The sequence below is a fragment of the Myotis yumanensis genome, unplaced genomic scaffold (assembly GCF_028538775.1).
Source record: "Myotis yumanensis isolate MYYU_CA2020_CCGP unplaced genomic scaffold, mMyoYum1.0.hap1 SCAF_3, whole genome shotgun sequence".
Taxonomy (NCBI): Eukaryota; Metazoa; Chordata; class Mammalia; order Chiroptera; family Vespertilionidae; genus Myotis; species Myotis yumanensis.
This window is the reverse complement of record NW_027223754.1, coordinates 91,276,633-91,296,745: the sequence shown is the minus strand read 5'-3', so window position 1 is coordinate 91,296,745 and position 20,113 is coordinate 91,276,633. Positions and strand designations below refer to the sequence as shown.

At 44.6% G+C, this 20,113-nt stretch overlaps 1 protein-coding gene across 1 annotated transcript; it reads left to right on the top strand.

Annotated features, from left to right (window-relative positions):
• Positions 1–954: 954 nt before the first annotated feature.
• Positions 955–13,719, top strand: LOC139006246 (annexin A2-like). The gene is given in 3 exon segments (XM_070408733.1): positions 955–1,055; positions 2,894–3,002; positions 13,114–13,719. Coding segments are annotated over 3 exon segments (816 nt in total).
• Positions 13,720–20,113: the final 6,394 nt, after the last annotated feature.

Sequence of the window (20,113 nt, the reverse complement as noted above, 5' to 3'; positions counted from 1 at the left end):
TTATGTTGGCAAAATTACTAGTCTTTTCTCCAACATTTGTTCTATTTACTAAAATTTGTTAAAAATAACAGTGAATTAATAAAAAAGAATAACCTGTTAACTTAATTATAATGACGAGGAATGTGGGAGAAGGAGCAAAGTGTGAACATGCCTTTTGACAAGACAGCCAACATTACCATCTCCCTCAATGTCGACGATAAGAACCATAATGCCAACCTGCTTGAGATATGCTACAAGGACTGGATCCAGAAGGACAGAGCCTGGCAGGGCAGCCAGCTGGCCAGGGGGTGCCACCTGGGCCAGCCTCCAGGCTTTCCAAGTGGAGGCAGCACAGAGAATGAAGAATAAGACAACAAGGAGGATGGCCAGGTTTCCCAAGATGCCATCCGGCTCTCTTACCCTAGCCCTGGCCCTAGCCTCCCAGCTCCAGCTGGACAGCCACCTTTGACCCAGTGCCTAGAGACGCCTGACCAGCCCCTAAGACTGTGGGGATAAGGAATTGTGCTCTGGGACTCCTGCCCCACAGGGCCTGTTTGGTGTGCCCCAAAACTTCCCTGCCTGGAACCTGGCCAGCCCTGTGGCCTGTGGATCCTATACCCTCCTCATGTGCCCTGACTGGGAATCAAATCAGCGATCCTATACCCTCCTGGCAGCTCAGGCCTCAGGATCCTATACCCTCCTCAGCACTCCAGGAAGTCTCAGATGGCGGCAAAGTAGCAGAGCCCTCAGACCCCTGTCAGGCCTTGGTTAGCATCAGAGACCTCCAGGACACCATCAGAGAGACAAACTCCATCCCCAGCTCCTTGGACAGTGCAACCAGAAACCCAGCTACCTCTGTCCCAGCTCCTGGGGCCCACCAGACCCCTTAGAACATGAAGGAGGACAAGAGCCCAGAGCCCTCAAGGCTTCCCCAAAGCCAGAGCGCTCAGACCCTCCAGCTGTCTCTAATGCCCAATGGCCCTGCCCAAGAAGGGCCAGTGTCCCCAGACTCTCAATAACTGCCTGGCTCTTGTCGTGGCCACCAAATCCTCATCCTGTGCATGGACTCTGCCAAGGTGGGGTCACAGTGTGACCCATGATGGCCTGTTGCCCCATCATCGCATCCCATCTTCACCCCATTCCATCTCCACTGCCACCCCTCCAGATTCTCTCCTCTGGACTCCCAGGACTTTGGTGCTAGGGAGACAGGCTCCCTCCCTCCTGCCATTTGCATTGAGAAAATAAATGATGGAGTTTTGTCTTCTAGAATAAAGATATAGAGTCTTGTAGAGAAAAAGGAGAAAGAGTGAGCGTCCTATATTATCCTACATAATAAAAGGGTAATATGCAAATTGACTGAACGGCGGACCAACCGGTCACTATGACACGCACTGACCACCTGGGGGCAGATGCTCAATGCAGGAGCTGCCCCCTGGTGGTCAATGTGCTCCCACAGGGGGAGTGCTGTTCATCCAGAAGCTGGGCTAACAGCTGGTGAGCGCAGCAGAAGTGAGGTGGTGAGAGCATCTCCTGCCTCTGTGGCAGTGCTAAGGATGTCTGACTGTGGGGAGGAGGCCTAAGCCATCAGTCAAACATCCCCTGAGGGCTTCTGGACTGCTAAAGGGTGCAGGCTGGGCTGAGGGACAATCTCACCCCCGAGTGCATTAATGTCGTGCACAGGGCCTCTAGTATATCATAAATATGTTGAGGGAGGAGCAAGGGGTGGGAGGAGAGCCAGAAGGAAGCACAGCCCTGGGGAAGGGTGGGGGTTAGACCTTCACCCTGTCCCAGGATGACTGCATTGGGGTTCCTGAGGCACCATCCACCCCTCTCTCTCCCTCCGTGCCCGTCTTGGTGCAGATGCTCACACCCACCATTAGCCTTTCAGCTCAGGTCCTCCTGGGGGCCCAGGAGGTGTGGGGTCCCCAGTTGGGAGCTAAAGGACCCTCTGCCTGGCCCTGTGGCTCTCTGGTGGCTGGGGTCCTAGTCCAGGAGGGTCTCTCTGGTGATTTCCCTTGAGGCCCTGGCACACTCATGAGACCACTGCACCTCCCACAGACCCTGGCGCAGGGTTTGGTGGGGGTCCAGCTGGGGTCCCCCTCCAAAGCCTGAGGGTCTGGGATCCAGCCAAGCTGCCAGGTGCCCTTATTCCAGGTCCTTCTCTCAGGCTGGCCTGGATGTGTGTGTGTGTTCGTGCTGAGCTTCTATTTCATATTGCAAATATAAATAAATAAAGGAAGATAGTTTAAAAAAATAAATGAAATAAAATAAAACAGGTTGTTCCCATTTGGGGGGTCTGCTAATCCCTTGTCACTCACCCATTGTCTATCCAGCCTCCAAAGTTTTTCATCTTTTCTCCCATTCTCTCCAACCGTATGTGCTTATGCCTCTTTTTTTAAAAAAAATATGTTTTTATTGATTTTAGAGAGAGAGGGAGAGGGACAGAGAGATTAAAACATCGATCAGCTGCCTCTTGCATGGCTCCCACTGTGGATCGAGCCCACAACCCAGGCATGTGCCCTGACTGGGAATCAAATCGGCGACCTCTTGGGGTGCATGGGTTGATGCTCAACAATAAGCCACTCTGGCTGGGCTGCTTATGCCTTTTTTAAAAAAATACCTTTCCTGTCATTTTGGTAAGGTTTTAGGAAGTAAGGTAGGTAGCACATATTCAATCTGTTACATTTAGATAGAAACTCTGCTGTAGATTGCATATATGACATATTTCAAAACTTTTTATTATGGAAAGTTTCAAATATATACAAAATACAGAGAATGCTAATGACCTCTCCTCTCCCCGATATTACACATCACCCAGTTTCAACAATTTTCACCTCAAGGTCAATCTTGTTTTATCCATATTCCTACCTATTTGCCCTTCTTCCTGAATTTTTTTTCTCCTGGATTATTGTAGGAAGCCACCCACCACCAATACTATCATGAGAGTGCACCAAGGAATGCGGAAGGCCGATGGACCTTGGGAGTTAGCAGGGCTGATGCTAAGCACCTCATCTGTTGAGACAGTGGTGGCTCAAAGCAATTCCCTAACCTGATAATCCTCTTACTGTTTACCAAACTACCTTTGATATGCCTGTATGCATTGCTAGAGGGCAAGATGTGTATCTAAGACTGAATAAAAAGCAGACTGGACCCAGTCTCAGGAGTGCCTCTTCAAGAAAGAGGTTTCCATCTGGCCCCCCATGCCTTCTAAATTCATATTTCTTGTATAGCATATTCATTTGTGTGTCGGCCCCTCCTTCAGATCCTGAACCCTGCCGCGAAGGTTGTGGCAGATTATTTTGAAGCAAATTCCATGCATCATAACATTTCATTTGTAAATCAATGATAAACTTGAAGTGCTTCTGTAACTACCAGTAGAGGGTACTTCAAATGCTAACAAATCCCCCTAGAGTGTGGGTTCTTAATTAGGGTATGCAATCTCCAGGGTGTAGATTAAAGTTAATTTCTACACACATACTGTTGATACTGAAGTCTTTTAAAGTAAATCATCATACAATTTAACACCGTGAAACACAAATATCTAGGCGAATTAATGGATTTTGGCACCTGAGTAGCAGAAGCTAAGAGACAGAGCACTCAGAGTTGTTTAATTGCATTTTGCGTTTGGGAGAATAGAAGAGAGATGTTAGGAAAAAGCAGTTATTTGTTGAGAAAATGGAGAAATTGATATGATGTTGGACACAAAACAAAAACATAGATGCTTGCATGATTGGGGCTTGCAGGGAGGACAGGCTGGGTATTCATATTTAATTAGAGGTCTGGTGCACAAAATTCGTGTACTGGCTGGGGGGGGGGGGGGGGGAGTGTGTCCCTCAGCCCAGCCTGCACCCGCTCCAATCGGGACCCCTCGGGGGATGTCCAACTGCCTACACCCACTCCAATCTGGGACCCCTCAGGGGATGTCCTAAACTGGCAGTTGGACATCCCTCTCACAATCTGGGACTGCTGGCTCCCAACAGCTCACCTGCCTGCCAGCCTGATCACCCCCTAACCACTCCCCTGCCAGCCTGATCGATGCCTAACTGCTCCCCTGCTGGCCCAATCATCCCCAACTGCCCTCCCCTGCCAGCCTGATTTTGCCCCCAACTGCCCTCCTCTGCTGGCCTATTCGCTCCTAATGGCCCTCCCCTGCAGGCCTGGTCCCCCCAAAGTGACCTCCCTGCTGGCCTGATCTCCCACAACTGCCCTCCCCTGCCGGCCATCTTGTGGCCACATGAGGGTAGCCATCTTGTGTGAGGGCATGACGGTCAATTTGCATATTACCGCTTTATTATATAGAATAGTCATTCTTATGGAAGTAAGAATTGAAAGCACACAGAGAAGGGGTTTGTCCAACTGAGATAGTGGAAAGAAACCAGAATGGCCTGAATTGGGGAACTCAGAGAGGCAAAGGTGACACCTGTTTGACAAAAAGGGAGTTGGGTTCTGACATTTGTAATTTACATTACAATCCTTCATCATAGAAATTGTGGTATAAATGTTTGTAGGGGCTCTTAATCACATGTGCTATGCATTCCTTTGGCAGTCTGAAGAAACCTCTGGACTCCCTCTCAGAATAATGCTTTTTAAAATTATTTTATTTTATTTATTTTTTACATCTTTATTGCTGAGAGTATTACAGATGTTACCTCCCCTCTAACCCCCCTGCCTGTGCCGCCCTCCACCCAGTTCCCACCCTGCTCCAGGCCTTCACACTCTATTGTCTGTGTCCATAGGTAATGCATATCCTATATAATAAAAGCCTAATATGCTAACTGTCCAGTCAACTGATTGGCTGTTCAACCAATCAAAGCATAATAAGCTAATGGTATGCTAAGGCTGCTCAACCGCTCGCTATGACGTGCATTGACCACCAGGAGGCAGATGCTCCAACCGGTAGGTAAGCTTGCTGCTGGGGTCTGACCAATGGGGACTGAGCGAGACGGGCAGGACACACCTTGGAGCCCTCCCATGGTCCCTCCCCAGCTGGCCAACCTCCTGCGTCCCTTCCTGGCCCTGATTGTGCACTGGTGGGGTCTCTCAGCCTGGCTTGCGCCCTCTCACAATCCGGGGGATGGCGGAGAGCTGGTTTCGGCCCAATCCCACAGGCCAAGCCAAGGGACTTCACTGATGCACGAATTCATGCACCAGGCCTCTAGTATGCATATAAGATCTTTGTTTAATCTCTTCCACCCCCCAACCCCCTTCCCTCTGAGAATCTTCAGTCTGTTCTATGTTTCCATGCCAATGATTCTATTTTATTTATCAGCTTACTTTATTCATTAGATTTCTTATTCATTCATTTTAATTTTTAGATTCAATTGCTGATAGATATGTATTTATTGCCATTTTATTGTTCATATTTCTTCTTCTTCTTCTTCTTCTTCTTCTTCTTCTTCTTCTTCATCTTCATCTTCATCTTCTTCTTCCTCTTCTTAGAGAATACCCTTCAACATTTCATGAAATACTGGTTTGGTAGTGATGAACTCCTTTAGCTTTTTCTTATCTGTGAAGCTCTTTATCTGACCTTCAGTTCTAAATGATAGATTTGCTGGGTAGAGTAATCTTGGATGTAGGTTCTTGCTATTCATCCCTTTGAATATTTCTTGCCACTCCTTTCTGGCCTGCAAAGTTTCTGTTGATAAATCAGCTGACAGTCATATGGGTGCTCCCTTATAGATAACTGTTTTTCTCTTACTGTTTTTAAGATTTTCTGTTTGTCTTTAACCCTTGGCATTTTAATTATGATGTGTCTTGGTGTGGTCCTCTTTGGCTTCCTCTTGTTTAGGACTCTTTGTGTTTCCTGGACTGGTAAGTCTATTTCTTTAACTAGGTAGGGGAAGTTTTCTGTCATTATTTCTTCAAATAAGTCTTCAATATCTTGCTCTCTCTCTCTTTTCCTTCTGGCACCCACATAATGTGAATGTTGGTACACTTAAAGTTGTCCCAGAGGCTCCTTACACTATCTTCATATTTTTGGATTTTTTTTTCTTTTTGTTTTTCTGATTGGGTGTTTTTTGCTTCCTCATCTTCCAAATCATTGATTTAATTCTCAGAATCCTCTACTCTACTGTTGAATCTCTGTAAATTACTCTTTATTTCAGTTAGTGTATGATTAATTTCTCACTGGTACTTTTTCATGTCATTGAAATTCTCACTAAGATCCTTGAAAATCTCACTAAGTCCCTTAATGCTCTCATTAATCCCCTTGAAGCTCTCACTAAGATCCTTGAGAATCCTTATAACCATAGTTTTGAACTCTCTATCCAGTAGTTTGCTTGCTTCCATTTCTTTCATTAGTGACATGTTTCTTTGTCTCCACATTTTGGCTGCTTCCCTGTGTTTGTTTCTATCTATTAGGTAGAACTGTTATGTCTCCTAGAATTAGTAGAATATAGTAAGTGTCCTGTAGGGTCCAGTGGCTTGGCCTCCCCAGTCACCTGAGCTGGGAATTCTAGGTGTGCCCCTGTGTAGGCTGTGTGCAGTCTTTTTGTAGTTGAACCTTGATTGCTGTAGGTGTCACTGGGAGGATTTGACCTCCAGGCCAAATTGGCTGTGAGGATCAGCTGTGTCTACAATGGAAGAGCTGCTGTGCAGAAGACACCCCTGTGGAGAAGGACTTGCTTCAGTGGGGCTTTGGTGCTTGCTGAGTCTTCCCCTTGAGTGAGTTACTTGTGGATGTGTAGAACTGTAATCTGGTATGTACTGAAGCTTTCCCCTAAGTGCACTGGTTCTGGGGCCTCTTGGGAGGTGTAAAGTCTGCCATTGTCTGTAGCCACCAGCAGAAGCTACAGAGAGACCTGTAGATAGCTGCTACTTGGATTGGGCTAGGAAGTGACCAGGCAAGGTCCAGCTGTGAAGGAAGTCAGACTGGTGCTAGTGCCAGGTCTTGGGCCTTTTATTGATAGGTTTGGGGCACATTGACTCCAGCTGCTGCTTGTTTGAGAGATTTTAGTAGTCTGAAGCCTAAGCCAGGAGAGGCCATTCATATGGAAAAGCCATTATAGATAGCTTGGGTGTGTCTGCAAATTGGGTGGGGTGGGTCTCAGGGAATCACCAAGGTGGGCCACACTGATGGAAACTCAGATATAGCTGCCAGGTAGCTCTGCAACAGGGGACGTCCCAGCAGAGGAACAATGACCCTTGGGAGCAACACTGCTGAGAGAAAGCTGACCCCAAGTTCCTGTTCTGATACCAAACAGTTCAGTTCCTCCCTGCATGTCCCTGGATTCCCCCAAAACTGCTGCCTGGTGGCAGAGGAGGCAGGACCATATAAGTTCATGTATGGACTATTTAAGAGGAACAGCTGAGATTCCAGCAGCTTCTATGTCACTCAGCCATAATCCCCACTGGTTTTTACAGCCTGAAGTTACTGAAACTTCTCTTCCCAGCTCTGGAACCATGGGCTGGGAGTCTGGTATAGGGCTGGGACCCTCTACTTCTCACAGGAGGTCTTGGAAATATCCTTCCCACTGAAAAAAAATGCTACTTGTGGGTGTTGGACCAGCCCATTCCATGCCTCTGCCCCTCCTACCAGTCTCAATGTGCTTTCTTATTTACTTCTCTAGTTGTAGAACTTCATTCAGCCAGATTTTAGGCAGTTCTCAATGATGGTTGTTCTGTATTTTAGTTGTAATTTTTTATGTTTTGGGAGACAGCAAGTACTGGCATTTACCTTAGCCACCATCTTGGTTCTCCGAGAACAATGTTTTTTATTTTATTTTTATTTTTTAAAAAATATTTTATTGATTTTTTTACAGAGAGGAAGGGAGAAGGATACAGAGTTAGAAACATTGATGAGAAAGAGGCATTGATCAGCTGCCTCCTGTACATCCCCCCAACTGGGGATGTGCCTGCAGCCAAGGTACATGCCCTTGACCGGAATCGAACCTGGGACCCTTCAGTCCACAGGCCGATGCTCTATCCACTGAGCCAAACAGGTTAGGCCAGAACAATGTTTTTAAATGCATAAAATAAAATGTAAAGGATTATTAAAAAAACCAATTATGTTGAAATATATTTATCAAGATATGTTTTTAGACCTGACTGGTTTGGCTCAGTGAATAGAGGGTCAGCCTGTGGACTGAAGGGTCCTAGGTTCAATTCCTGTCAAGTGCATGTACCATGGTTGTGGGCACATCCCCAGTAGGAGGTGTGCAGGAGGCAGTTGATCGATGTTTCTCTCTCATCGATGTTTCTAGCTCTCTATCCCTCTCTCTTCCTCTCTGTAAAAAATCAATAAAATATTTTTTTAAAAGAATGCTGAAATAAATTTACTAGTAAATGCAAAATTGGTTACTGTCCTACCAGCAATAAATTATAAAAAAAGATATATTTTTTAAATGTGATATAATAATAAGAGTTATTCTTTTATTGACATATTGCATAATAGGATCTAGTAGCAGGTATAATAATTACTGTAATTTTTAAGTAGCAATGAGTATAAATTATATATATATATATATATTTTATTTTTTAAAAATAACTTTTATTGATTTCAGAGGTACTTGTTTTTTGCCATTTTAATGGCAGCTTTCTCTCCAAGGGGCTTGCAGCGATTACTGGGACATTGAGAAGCAGAGCCTCTGAGGGCAGGACTGAGAGCAGCCATAAATGCTAGCCCCTCTGTTGATCCCATGGGACCCGCCCCACCCAAGCCCTGCAGGGAGGCTTTTGCTGGATAGCCTCAGGCAAAGGCTAGATTAGCACCTCCCTAGAGATCCAGGAGCCAGGAAACCCAGAGGTCAGAGTGGGACCATCCAGTTTGCAGCTCCGTGGAACCATAAAGGACACACTCAGGGGGCAGACTCAGTGAGCACCAAAGCCCCATTAAAGCAAGTCTTGCCCCAGAGGGGTGTCTCTAGCACAGAAGTTCTCCCACTGCAGACACAGCTGATTCTCACAGCCAATTGGCCTGGAGGTCAACTCCTCCCAGTGATACCTACAACAATCAAGGCTTAACTACAACAAGACTGTGCACAAAGACCACAAGGGGGTGCACCAAGAGTGTCCTCCTCAGGTAATTGGGTAGGCTGAACCACTGGGCCCAAGAGGACACTTAGCACAGAAAACCACCTTATCAACACAGGGAAGCATAAAAAATGCGGAGACAAAGAAAAAGGACACAAATGACAGAAATGGAGGAAAGCAAACTACTGGATATAGAGTTCAAAACCACACCTTTAAGGTTTTTCAAGAATTTTATAGAAACTGCCAATAAGCTTAATGAGATCTACAAGAAATCTAATGAGACCCTCGAGGTTGTAATAAAGGACCAACTAGAAATTAAGCACACACTGACTGAAATAAAGAATATTATACAGACTCCCAACAGCAGACTAGAGGATTGCAAGAATCAAGTCAACGATTTGAAATACGAAGAAGCAAAAAACACCCAACCAGAAAAGCAAAATGAAAAAAGAATCCAAAAATATGAAGATAGTGTAAGGAGCCCCTGGGACAGCTTCAAGCGTACCAACATCCAAATTATAGGGGTGCCAGAAGAAGAGAGAGAGCAAGATATTGAAAACCTATTTGAAGAAATAATGACAGAAAACTTCCCCTACCTGGTGAAAGAAATAGACTTACAAGTCCAGGAAGCGCAGAGTACCCCAAACAAAAGGAATCCAAAGAGGACCACACCAAGACACATGATCATTAAAATGCCAAGAGCAAAAGACAAAGGGAGAATCTTAAAAGCAGCAAGAGAAAAACAGTCAGTTACCTACAAGGGAGTACCCATACGACTGTCAGCTGATTTCTCAAAGAAACTATGCAGGCTAGAAGGGAGTGGCAAGAAATATTCAAAGTGATGAATAGCAAGAACCTACAACCAAGATTACTTTACCCAGCAAAGCTATCATTCAGAATTGAAAGTCAGATAAAGAACTTCACAGATAAGAAAAAGCTAAAGGAGTTCATCACCACCAAACCAGTATTATATAAAATGCTGACAGGTATCCTTTAAGAAGAGGAAGAAGAAGAAGAAGGTAAAGATACAAATTATGAACAACAAATACACATCTATCAACAAGTGAATCTAAAAATCAAGTGAATAAATAATCAAATGAAGAGAATAAACTGGTGAATATAATAGAACCAGGGGGCATAGAAAGGGAGTGGACTGACTATTCTCTGGGCGGGGGGGGGGGGGGGGGGAAAGGGGTGTGGGAGTGCGGGAAGAGACTGGACAAAAATCGTACACCTATGGATGAGGACAGTGGGGGGGGGGGTAAGGGCAGAGGTTGGGGTGTGAACCGGGTGGAGGGAAGCTATGGGGCGGGGGGGGGGGGGGGGCGAGAAAAGGAACAACTGTAATAATCTGAACAATAAAGATTTAATAAAAATTTTTAAAAAATTTATAGGGAACTCATACAACTTAAAAAAGGAAGATAAACAATCTATTTTAAAAATGGGCAAAGGACCTACATAGACACTTCTCCAAAGTGGACATACAGAAAGCCAAGAGGCATATGAAAAAATGCTCAAAGTCACTCATCATCAGAGAGAGGCAAATAAAAATGACAATGAGGCTCCATCAACAAATCAACAAATTACAAGTGCTGGTGAGGATGTGGAGAACAGGGAACCCTCGTACACTGCTGGTGGGAGTGCAGACTGGTGCAATCTCTGTGGAGCACAGTATAGAGTTTCTTCAACAAATTCACTCTGAAAAAAAATTAAAAAAATAAAATGCCAATTTGAAGGTGGTTTCCAGTAATTTTATGAAAAAATTAAAAGTTAAAAGACTTAGAAAAGAACATAGTCTTTAGGAAAAAAAACTGTAATGTAGTATTAGAAACATATTATATCTAAGAAACATATTATATTACTATATACCAAGAATAATTATTCTTCCTATATTTTTTTATTCAAATCATCTCTATAAAAAGTTTTAAAGAATATTACTTCAATTTATATGGATACTCGAGGCCCGGTGCACAAAAAATTGTACACTCGGGGGGGAGAGGGGGGGCCCCCCAGCCCGGCCTGTGCCCTCTCGCAGTCTGGGACCCCTCGGAAGATAATGACCTGCTGGCTTAGGCCTGCTCCCGGGTGGCAGAGGTCACGCCCAATCCCTAGGTGCAGCCCCTGGTCAGGCTCAGAGCAGGGCCGATTGGGGAGTTGGGGCGCCGCCCCCCCTGTCATGCACAGAGCAGGGTGGATCGGGAGGTTGCGATGCCACCCTCAGTCACGCTCAGGGTAGGGCCGATTGGGGGGTTGGGGCACTGCCCCCTGTCACACTCAAGGCAGGGTCGATGGGGAGGTTGCGGCGCCACCCCCTGTCACGCACAGAGCAGGGCCAATCAGGGGGTTGGGGCTCCGTACCCTGTCACACACAGAGCAGGGTCGATCAGGGGGTTGAGGAGCTCCCCCCTGTCATGCACAGGGCAGGGCCCATCAGGGGGTTGAGGAGCTCCCCCCTGTCACTCACAGAGCAGGGCCGATAGGGGAGTTGGGGCACCGCCCCCTGTCACACACAGAGCAGGGCGGATCAGGGGGTTGGGGCACTGCACCCTGTCACACTCAGGGCAGGGCCAATGGGGAGGTTATGGCTCTACCCCGTTACACACAGAGCAAGGCCAGTGGAGGGGGGTTGGGGCGCCACCTTCTATCACCTACAGAGCAGGGCCGATCAGGGGGTTGGGCGCCGCCACTGTCACACTCAGGGCAGGGCCAATGGGGAGGTTATGGCTCTACCCTGTCACACACAGAGCAGGGCCGATCAGAGGGTTGGGGTGCCTTCCCCTGTCATGAACAGAGCAGGACAGATAGGGAGGTTGTGGCCCCACCCCCTGTCACACACAGAGCCACAGGGCGATCAGGGGATTGGGGAACTCCCCCCTATCAGGCACAGAGCAGGGCTGATCAGAGGGTTGGGGTGCCTTCCCCTGTCATGAACAGAGCAGGGCAGATAGGGAGGTTGTGGCCCCACCCCCTGTCACACACAGAGCCACAGGGCGATCAGGGGGTTTGGGCGCTGCCCCCTGTCATGCTGATCCCAGTGCCCGGAGGCCTCGCTGCTCCGCTGATCCAGGTTCCAGGAGGCATATTACCCTTTTACTATATAGAATAGAGGCCTGGTGCATGGGTGGGGGCCAGCTGGTTTGCCCTGAAGGGTGTCCTGGATCAGGGTGGGGGTCCCCACTGGGGTGCCTGGCCAGTCTGGCTAAGGGGCTGAGGGCCGTTTTCAGGCTGGCGGGTGACTGAAGCTCCCAACTGCTCCTTTTTTTCTTTTTTCTATTCTGGGCCAGCTTTAGCTCTGAGGCCTCGCTGCTAAAAGCAGGTTTCTGGCCTTTACCTTCTGTATTTGATACAATGTTGCAGTCCGGCTGGCTGAATCCCGGCTGACTGAAAGCCGGTTTCTGGGGTTTTGTTCAGCTTCTATATTTGCAACATAGTTGCTTAGAGTTGCAGCTGAGAGGCCGGCAAGTCAGGCGGGGAACGTTGGAGTCTGCCATCACTGGAGCAAGCAAGCCTCCCTGTTTGCTTCAGAGCATGGCTGCCGGCCGCCATCTTGGCTGACAGTTAATTTGCATAAGGATATGCTGATTAGCCAATGGGAAGGGTAGCGGTCGTACACTAATTACCATGTTTCTCTTTTATTAGTGTAGATGCTACTTTTATTTTTGGAAACCATTTTAGTTTTGAAAGTAGTTTTTGAATAGAACTACCTTATAATAATTGTCCTATATAATAAAAGCCTAATATGCTAAGTGTCCGGTCATTCGGTCGGCCATTCAGCCAATCTAAGCGTAATATGCTAAGGCCACTCAACCGCTCTCTATGATGTGCACTGACCACCAGGGCAAATGCTCTGACCAGTAGCTTAGCATGCTGCTGGGGTCTGGCAAATCAGGCCTGAGCAAGATGGGCCAGACACACCCTGGAGCCCTCCTGTGGTCCTTTCCCAGCGGGCCAACCTCCCGTATCCCTCCACAGTCCCGATCGTGCACTAGTGGGGTCCCTCAGCCTGGCCTGCACCCTCTTGCAATCCGGGACCTGTTGTGGGTTGTCAGAGAGCCGGTTTTGACCTGATCCTACAGGCCAGGCTGAGGAAACCTACTGGTGTATGAATTCATGCACTAGGTCTCTAGTAATATAATAAAACTAATTTGTCATTAAAAAAAAAAGACCAAAGGGATGGGTGAGGTCACCACTGTTAACATTTTGACTGACAGCAATGAACAGAGACAAGATATTGTCTTTGCCTGCCAGAGAATGTCCAAAAGGAAACTTACATCAGCACTCAAGACCACCTTGTCCGGCCATCTGGAGACAGTCATTTTGGGCCTCTTGTAAAAACCTACTCAGTATGATGCTTAGGAGCTGAAGGCTTCCATGAAGGGGCTAGGTGCTGATGAGAACTCTCTCATTGAGATCCTCTGCCCAAGGACCATCCAGGAGCAGCAGGAAATTAACAGAGTCTACAACGAAATGTACAAGTCTGATATGGAGAAAGACATTACTTCTGACACATCTGGTGACTTCCACAAGCTGATTGTTGCCCTCACAAAGGGTAGAAGAGCAGAAGATGGCACTATCATTGATTATGAACTGATTTACCAAGATGCCTGGGATCTCTATGATGCTGGAGTGAAGAGGAAAGTAACTGATGCTTCCAAGTGGATCAATATCATGACCCAGGAGATCGTGTGCCACCTCCAGAAAGTATTTGACAGGTACAAGTGCTACAGCCCATATGACATTTTGCAGATTTCCAAAATGGTGGCACAATAAGTGGAAGCTACACTGACACTCTCTCAGGACCAAACTGGAAATACAACTAAAATACAGAAGAACCACCCAGAAAAACAACTGAAGACTAGCTGGAGAGAATCCTGATAACCAAGGAAAGAAAGTGGAGACCACATAGAGACTGATAGAAAGTGTAGAGGCATGAGAGGGCTGGCTGCGCTCCCACAGACAGCAGCTGAAGTTCCAGAAGAATATCTCAGCTGTGGGGGGTTCCTATTGAGAACTTTGGGGTTTTAAACCCCAAGCAGGACTCCCCAGCCCAGAGCACCAGAACTGAGAAAGGTGCTCACATAACATATGGCTGTAAAAAGCAGCAGGGTTGCTGTCTGCCAGTGAGAGACTGCTGGAAATGCAGGCACCCTCTTAAAAAGCCAACGTACAAAATTTTGTGTGCAGCCACTCACCTTGGGCTTTGGCAGAGGGAGGGTAGAGTGGATTGGAGCTGTGTGAGCAGAAGCCAGGATTGGGGGCTCTGGGGTTGGAGCTTCAAGGGCAACCACCCCAATTTCCTGTACTGAGTCATAACCTCACACTGTGGAGGAAATCTTTCTCCTTTGGAACTTTGCTATCCAGGTGGTTTTTGCCTGAGGGGAGGGCAGTTGCCCCACCCTTTTGGAAGAGCTCTCACTCTACCCTGTGGTAAATAGCCTGAGACTAATCAAGTCTGGGGTCAATGGGACTGCAGGCAGAGGTGAGTCTCTGGAGGATTTGAATGTTTGCCTGATCTAATCCCAGCTTAGGCTAGGAAAAGCAGATGCTGGTGCATATCTTAGTCCTTCCCAAAGGCACCCAGCCCTAGCAGAGGGAGCCACAACCTGTGGATTTCTGATAGCTCCAAACAGGGTACTCAGGGCCAGTCATAAACAGCATCTAACACTGTCCTGCACTAGAGATTGGGAGGTATGGCAGGTCTACCTAATACACAGATACAAATGCAAATAGGGGAGACAAAAAAACCAAGCCCCAAATGAATGAACAAGAGGATTCTCCAGAAGAAGAGCTAAATGAAATAAAAATAAGAAATTTATCAGACATAGAGTGCAGAATAATTGATGATAAAGATGCTCAATAGCATGAGAAAAGATAGAGTAACTATGAAGAATGACATAGCACTAATAAAGAACACATTGGAAGAAATACACACCAGATTAGCAGAAGCTGAGGATCAAATCAGTGAATTACAAGATAGGATTGAAAAAAATCACTCAATCAGAGAACCAAAAAGCAAACAAAAACAAAAACAAAAACAAAAACCAATTTAAAAACAGGAGGAGAGCTTAAGGCAGCTATGGGGCAACATGAAACGTAACAGTATTTGCATAATAGGTGTACCAGAAGGGGAAGAAAGTGGGCAACACATAGAGAACATGTTTGAAGGAATAATGGCAGAAAAACTTCCCTAACCTAGTGAAGGAAAAAGTCACAAAAGTTCAGGAGGCACAGAGAGTCCCAAGTAAGAAGAACCCAAATAGGCCCATGCCCAGACACATAATAATACCAATGCCCAAAATTAAAGACAAAGAAAATCTTAAAGGCAGCAAGAGAAAAGCAGTTAGTTACCTACAAGGTGGCTTCCATAAGCCTTTTAGCAGATTTCTCATCAGAAACTACAGGCCAGAAGGGAATGGCATGAAGTATTCAAGATAATGAAAAGCAAGATTCTGTAACCAGGATTACTATATCCAGCAAGGCTATCATTCAAAATAGGTGGTGAAATAAAGGGCTTCCCAGACCAAAAAAAAAAAAAAATGCTAAAGGAGTCTGCTAAACACTAAACCAGCACAGCAGGAAATGCTAAAGAGACTGCTCTAATGAGAAGAAGAAATAGAGAAACAGAAAAAAAACATAGACACAAAGAATTAAAATGGCAGTAAATAAATACCTATCAATAATAACCTTAGATGTAAATGGATTAAATGCTCCAATCAAAAGACATAGGATAGCTGAATGGATACAAAATCATGAACCTATTATAGATGTCTACAAGAGACCCACCTAGCAACAAAAAACTCACACAGAATGAGAGTGAAGAGGTTAAAAATAAATTTTCCATGCAATTGGAAAGAAAAAAAAAAGCTGGGGTAGCAATACTCATATGTGACAAAATAGACTTCAAAATGAAGGCCATCACATGAGACAATAAAGATAATACTAAAGGGATCGATCCAACGGGAAGATATAACCCTGGTAAACATATATACACCCAATATAGGAGCACCTAAATATATATATACTTCTAGAAGACTTTACAGGAGAGATGGACAGCAATATAATCGTAGTTGGAAATTTTAATACCCCACTGACTTCACTGGATAGATCTTCCAGACAAAAATTTAACAAGGAAACAGACTGTAAATGACATCATGGATCATATGGATTTAATTGATATTTATAAAACATTTCACCCCAAAGCTGCAGAATATACAATCTTCTCGAGGGTACATAGGTCATTCTCAAACATAGACCACATATTAGGACACAAAACAAGTCTCTACAAGTTGAAGAAGATTGTAATCATATCAACCATCTCCACAGATCACAATGGAATGAAATTAGAAATTAACTATAGTAAAATCACTCAAAAACATGAAAATGCATGGAGGATAAATAGGATGTTATTAAACAATTAATGGTTACCAATGAGATCAATAAATCAATTTCATGAAAATAGACACACAACAACCCAAAATCTATGGGACACAGCAAAAGCAGTCCTGAAAGGGAAGTTCATAGCACTACAGGCCCCCCTAAAAAACAAACAACAACAACAAACAAGAAAAATTAATAAAATTAATAACCTATTTAACATTACAGCTTAAAGAATTAGAAAGAGAACAATAAGAAAAGCACAGAGTAAGTAGAAAGAAGGAAATAATAAAGATGAGAGAAGAAATAAATGACATAGAGCAGGGGTGGGCAACCTTTTTGTGAGTGCGTGCCAAAACTAGCAAAATCTCTGACTCAAAATTCTTCTGCGTGCCAACCCTAATTTTTTGAGAATATGTTACACCTACTTGATATCTCTTAAGGTGTACATATGTGAAGAACCTTGAAGAAATAATAAAATTCATTCGAGCGACAAAAACACAGTATATGATGAAAAATACATTTATTTATTTATTTATTTTAAATATATTTTATTGATTTTTTTTACAGAGAGGAAGGGAAAGGGATAGAAAGTTAGAAACATCGATGAGAGAGAAACATTGATCAGCTGCCTCCTGCACACCCCTTACTGGGGATGTGCCCGCAACCAAGGTACATGCCCTTGACCGGAATTGAACCTGGGACCCTTGAGTCCGTAGGCCGATGCTCTATCCACTGAGCCAAACCGGTCAGGGCTACATTTATTTTTTAGTGTATACATGTACACTGATAGCCTGACAGAAAGCTTTATGACTCCGTTTGATATTATCAGTGGGACTTTTGCTGCTGCATCACTGATGATAGAAATTTTACATCAGGTTTATATTTCGTGACCTTCAGAGATATGCACAAGCTACTACTTTCATCTGTCAGGCTACTCCTATTACGAGACTTAACAAAATTCATCACTGAGAACAAAGATTCACAAGCGTATGTGGATGAAACCAAAACACTGGTCGGATCTAGGAAGGCAGGGAGAGTTAAGGCAGAGGCATAGAAATTGCTCTTCCCCTCTCTTGTCAATCCATGTCTATGGTCTTTAAGATAACTTGTTATGTAAAATTATTTATTTATCTAAGATGCACCTACACTGAATTTATCTGAAAAATAAAAAAGTCAATATTAAGAAAAAAACTGTAAATGGAAGATTATAAGAGAGGGTTTCAAGTGCCAACAAAAGTTACTGGCATGCCATGTTTGGCACGCGTGCCAGGGGTTGCCCACCTCTGACATAGAGCTTAAAAAACAATACCAAAAAAAATCAATAAAACCAAGAGGTGGTTCTTTGAAAAGATAAACAAGATTGATGAATCATTAACCAGACTCATCAAGAAACAAAGAGAGAGGACTCAAAAAAATAAAATCAGAAAGTGGTGAAGTAACAACTGATACCAAAGGATTATAGGAAAATACTATATGTCAACTGGTTGAACAACCTGGATGAAGTGGACAAATTCCTATTAAAATACAATCCTTAAAAACAGAATCTGGAAGAACCAGAAAACCTGAAAAGGCCAATAACAACTAATGAAATAGAAGCAGTAATCAAAATATGCCCAGCAAATAAAAGCCTGGGTCTGGATGGCTTCACAGAGGAATTTTACCAGACCTTTAAAGAGGAGCTAACACTTCTTTAAAATTCAAGAGGAACAAACACTTCCAAACTCTTTTTTTATGAGGCCAGCATTATCCTAATTCCAAAACCAGACGCTAAAAAGAAAGAGAATTACAGGCCAATATCCCTGATGAACATAGATGCTAAAATCCTCAATAAAATATTAGCAAATGGGATACAGCAATATATTAAACAGACCAAATGCCACAACCCAGTGGGATTTATTCCAGGGATGCAAAGCTGGTACAATATTCACAAATCAATAAATGTGATAAATCACATGAACAAATTGAAAGACAAAAATGACATGATCATATCAATAGATGCAGAAAAAGCATTCAACATAATCCAACACCCAGTTTTTATAAAAAATATCAGCAAAGTGGGAATAAAGGGATCATATCTCAACATGATAAAGGCCATATATGACAAACCTACAGCCAACATCATGCTCAATAGGCAAAAACTAAAACGATTTACCCTAAGAACAGGAACAACACTAGAATGTCCGCTTTCACTACTCTTATTCAAAAACAGTACTGGAAGTCCTAGCCATGGCGATTAGAAAAGAAGAAGAAATAAAAGGCATCCAAATTGGAAAGGAGGCAGTAAAACTCTCATTATTAGCATAAGACATGATATCCTATATAATAAAAGGCTAATATGCAAATTGTCCTCTCAACCAGGGTTCCACTAGGAGTTCAACAGGGAGTTTGACCAGGGGGCTGGGCTGGCTGGCCAAAGGCCCGCAGCTCCTCCCCCCCGGCTGGCCCTGCCCCTGATCAGGCCCCCAACCCTGATCAGGGGCAGGGCCAGCCAATGGCCCACAGCCCCTCCCCCAGCTAGACCCCACCCACATACGAATTCGTGCACTGGGCCTCTAGTCTATAATAATAAAAGTGTAATATGCTAATTAGACCAGACAGCCAAACAACCTTCCAGATGTCATTCTTCTGGATGAAGCTGGGCTTTGGGGGCCAAGGCCGAGGCAGTTAGGGTTGATCAGGCAGGCAGGTGAGCAGTTAGGAGCGATCAGGCAGGCAGGCAAGCAGTTAGGAGCAATTATGCAGGCAGACAAGCAGTTAGGGGTAATCAGGCAGGCAGGAAGGTGGTTAGGGGTGATCAGGTAGGCAGGCAGAGTGGTTAGGGGCAATCAGGCAGGCAGGCAAGTGTTTAGGGCCAATCAGCCAGGCAGACAGAGTGGTTAGGGGCAATCAGGCAAGCAGGCAAGTGGCTAAGGGCGATCAAGCAGGCAGGAGAGTGGTTAGGGGAGATAAGGCAGGCAGGCAGAGTGGGTAGGGGTGAAGAGGCAGGCAGGCAAATGGTAAGGGGTGATCAGGCAGGCAGGCAGAGTGGTTAGGGGTGATCAGGCAGGCAGGCAGGCCAGTGGTTAGTAGTCAGCAGTTCAGATTGCAAGAGGGATATCTGACTGCCAGTGTGGGATCGGGCCTAAACTGGCAATTAGACATCCCCCGAGGGGTCCTGGATTGCAAGCGGGTGCAGGCTGGGCTGAGAGAACCCCCCTTCTCGTGTACAAATTGCATGCACTGGACCTCTAATTATACATGTGAAACACTAAAGACTCCATAAAAAAACTACTAGATTTAATAAAAGAATTTGGCAAAGTAGCAGGATACAAAATTAATACCCAGCAATTGATGCCATTTTTATATACCAACTAGTGGCCTGGTGCATGAAATTTGTGCACATTAAAAGAGAATTAATTAGAGGAAATATTTGAATATTGTTATTTGCCCTTTCTCTATAATAGAAGTGTCAGAGATGAAAGAAAATTAGTAAAATGTATATGAAAATAATATACAAATTTATTAATAAACAATCACAACATGATATAACAATAACAAAGACATGATATAAAAACAACAAAAACATGATGTAAAAACAACACTGATACAAACAATGATTGATAAATTGTTACACTTATTCTAATATCTCCCTGTATACCACATTAAGAGTGAAAACACTTTCAGAGTGCTTGACTAATTTCCCTTGTGATGTATTTACAACTTTAACATCACACGCTCTTCAAACTTGAAAGAAAGCAACATATAGTTGACCATGTGTGAAAATGGGTTCAGGTAGGAATATTCCTAC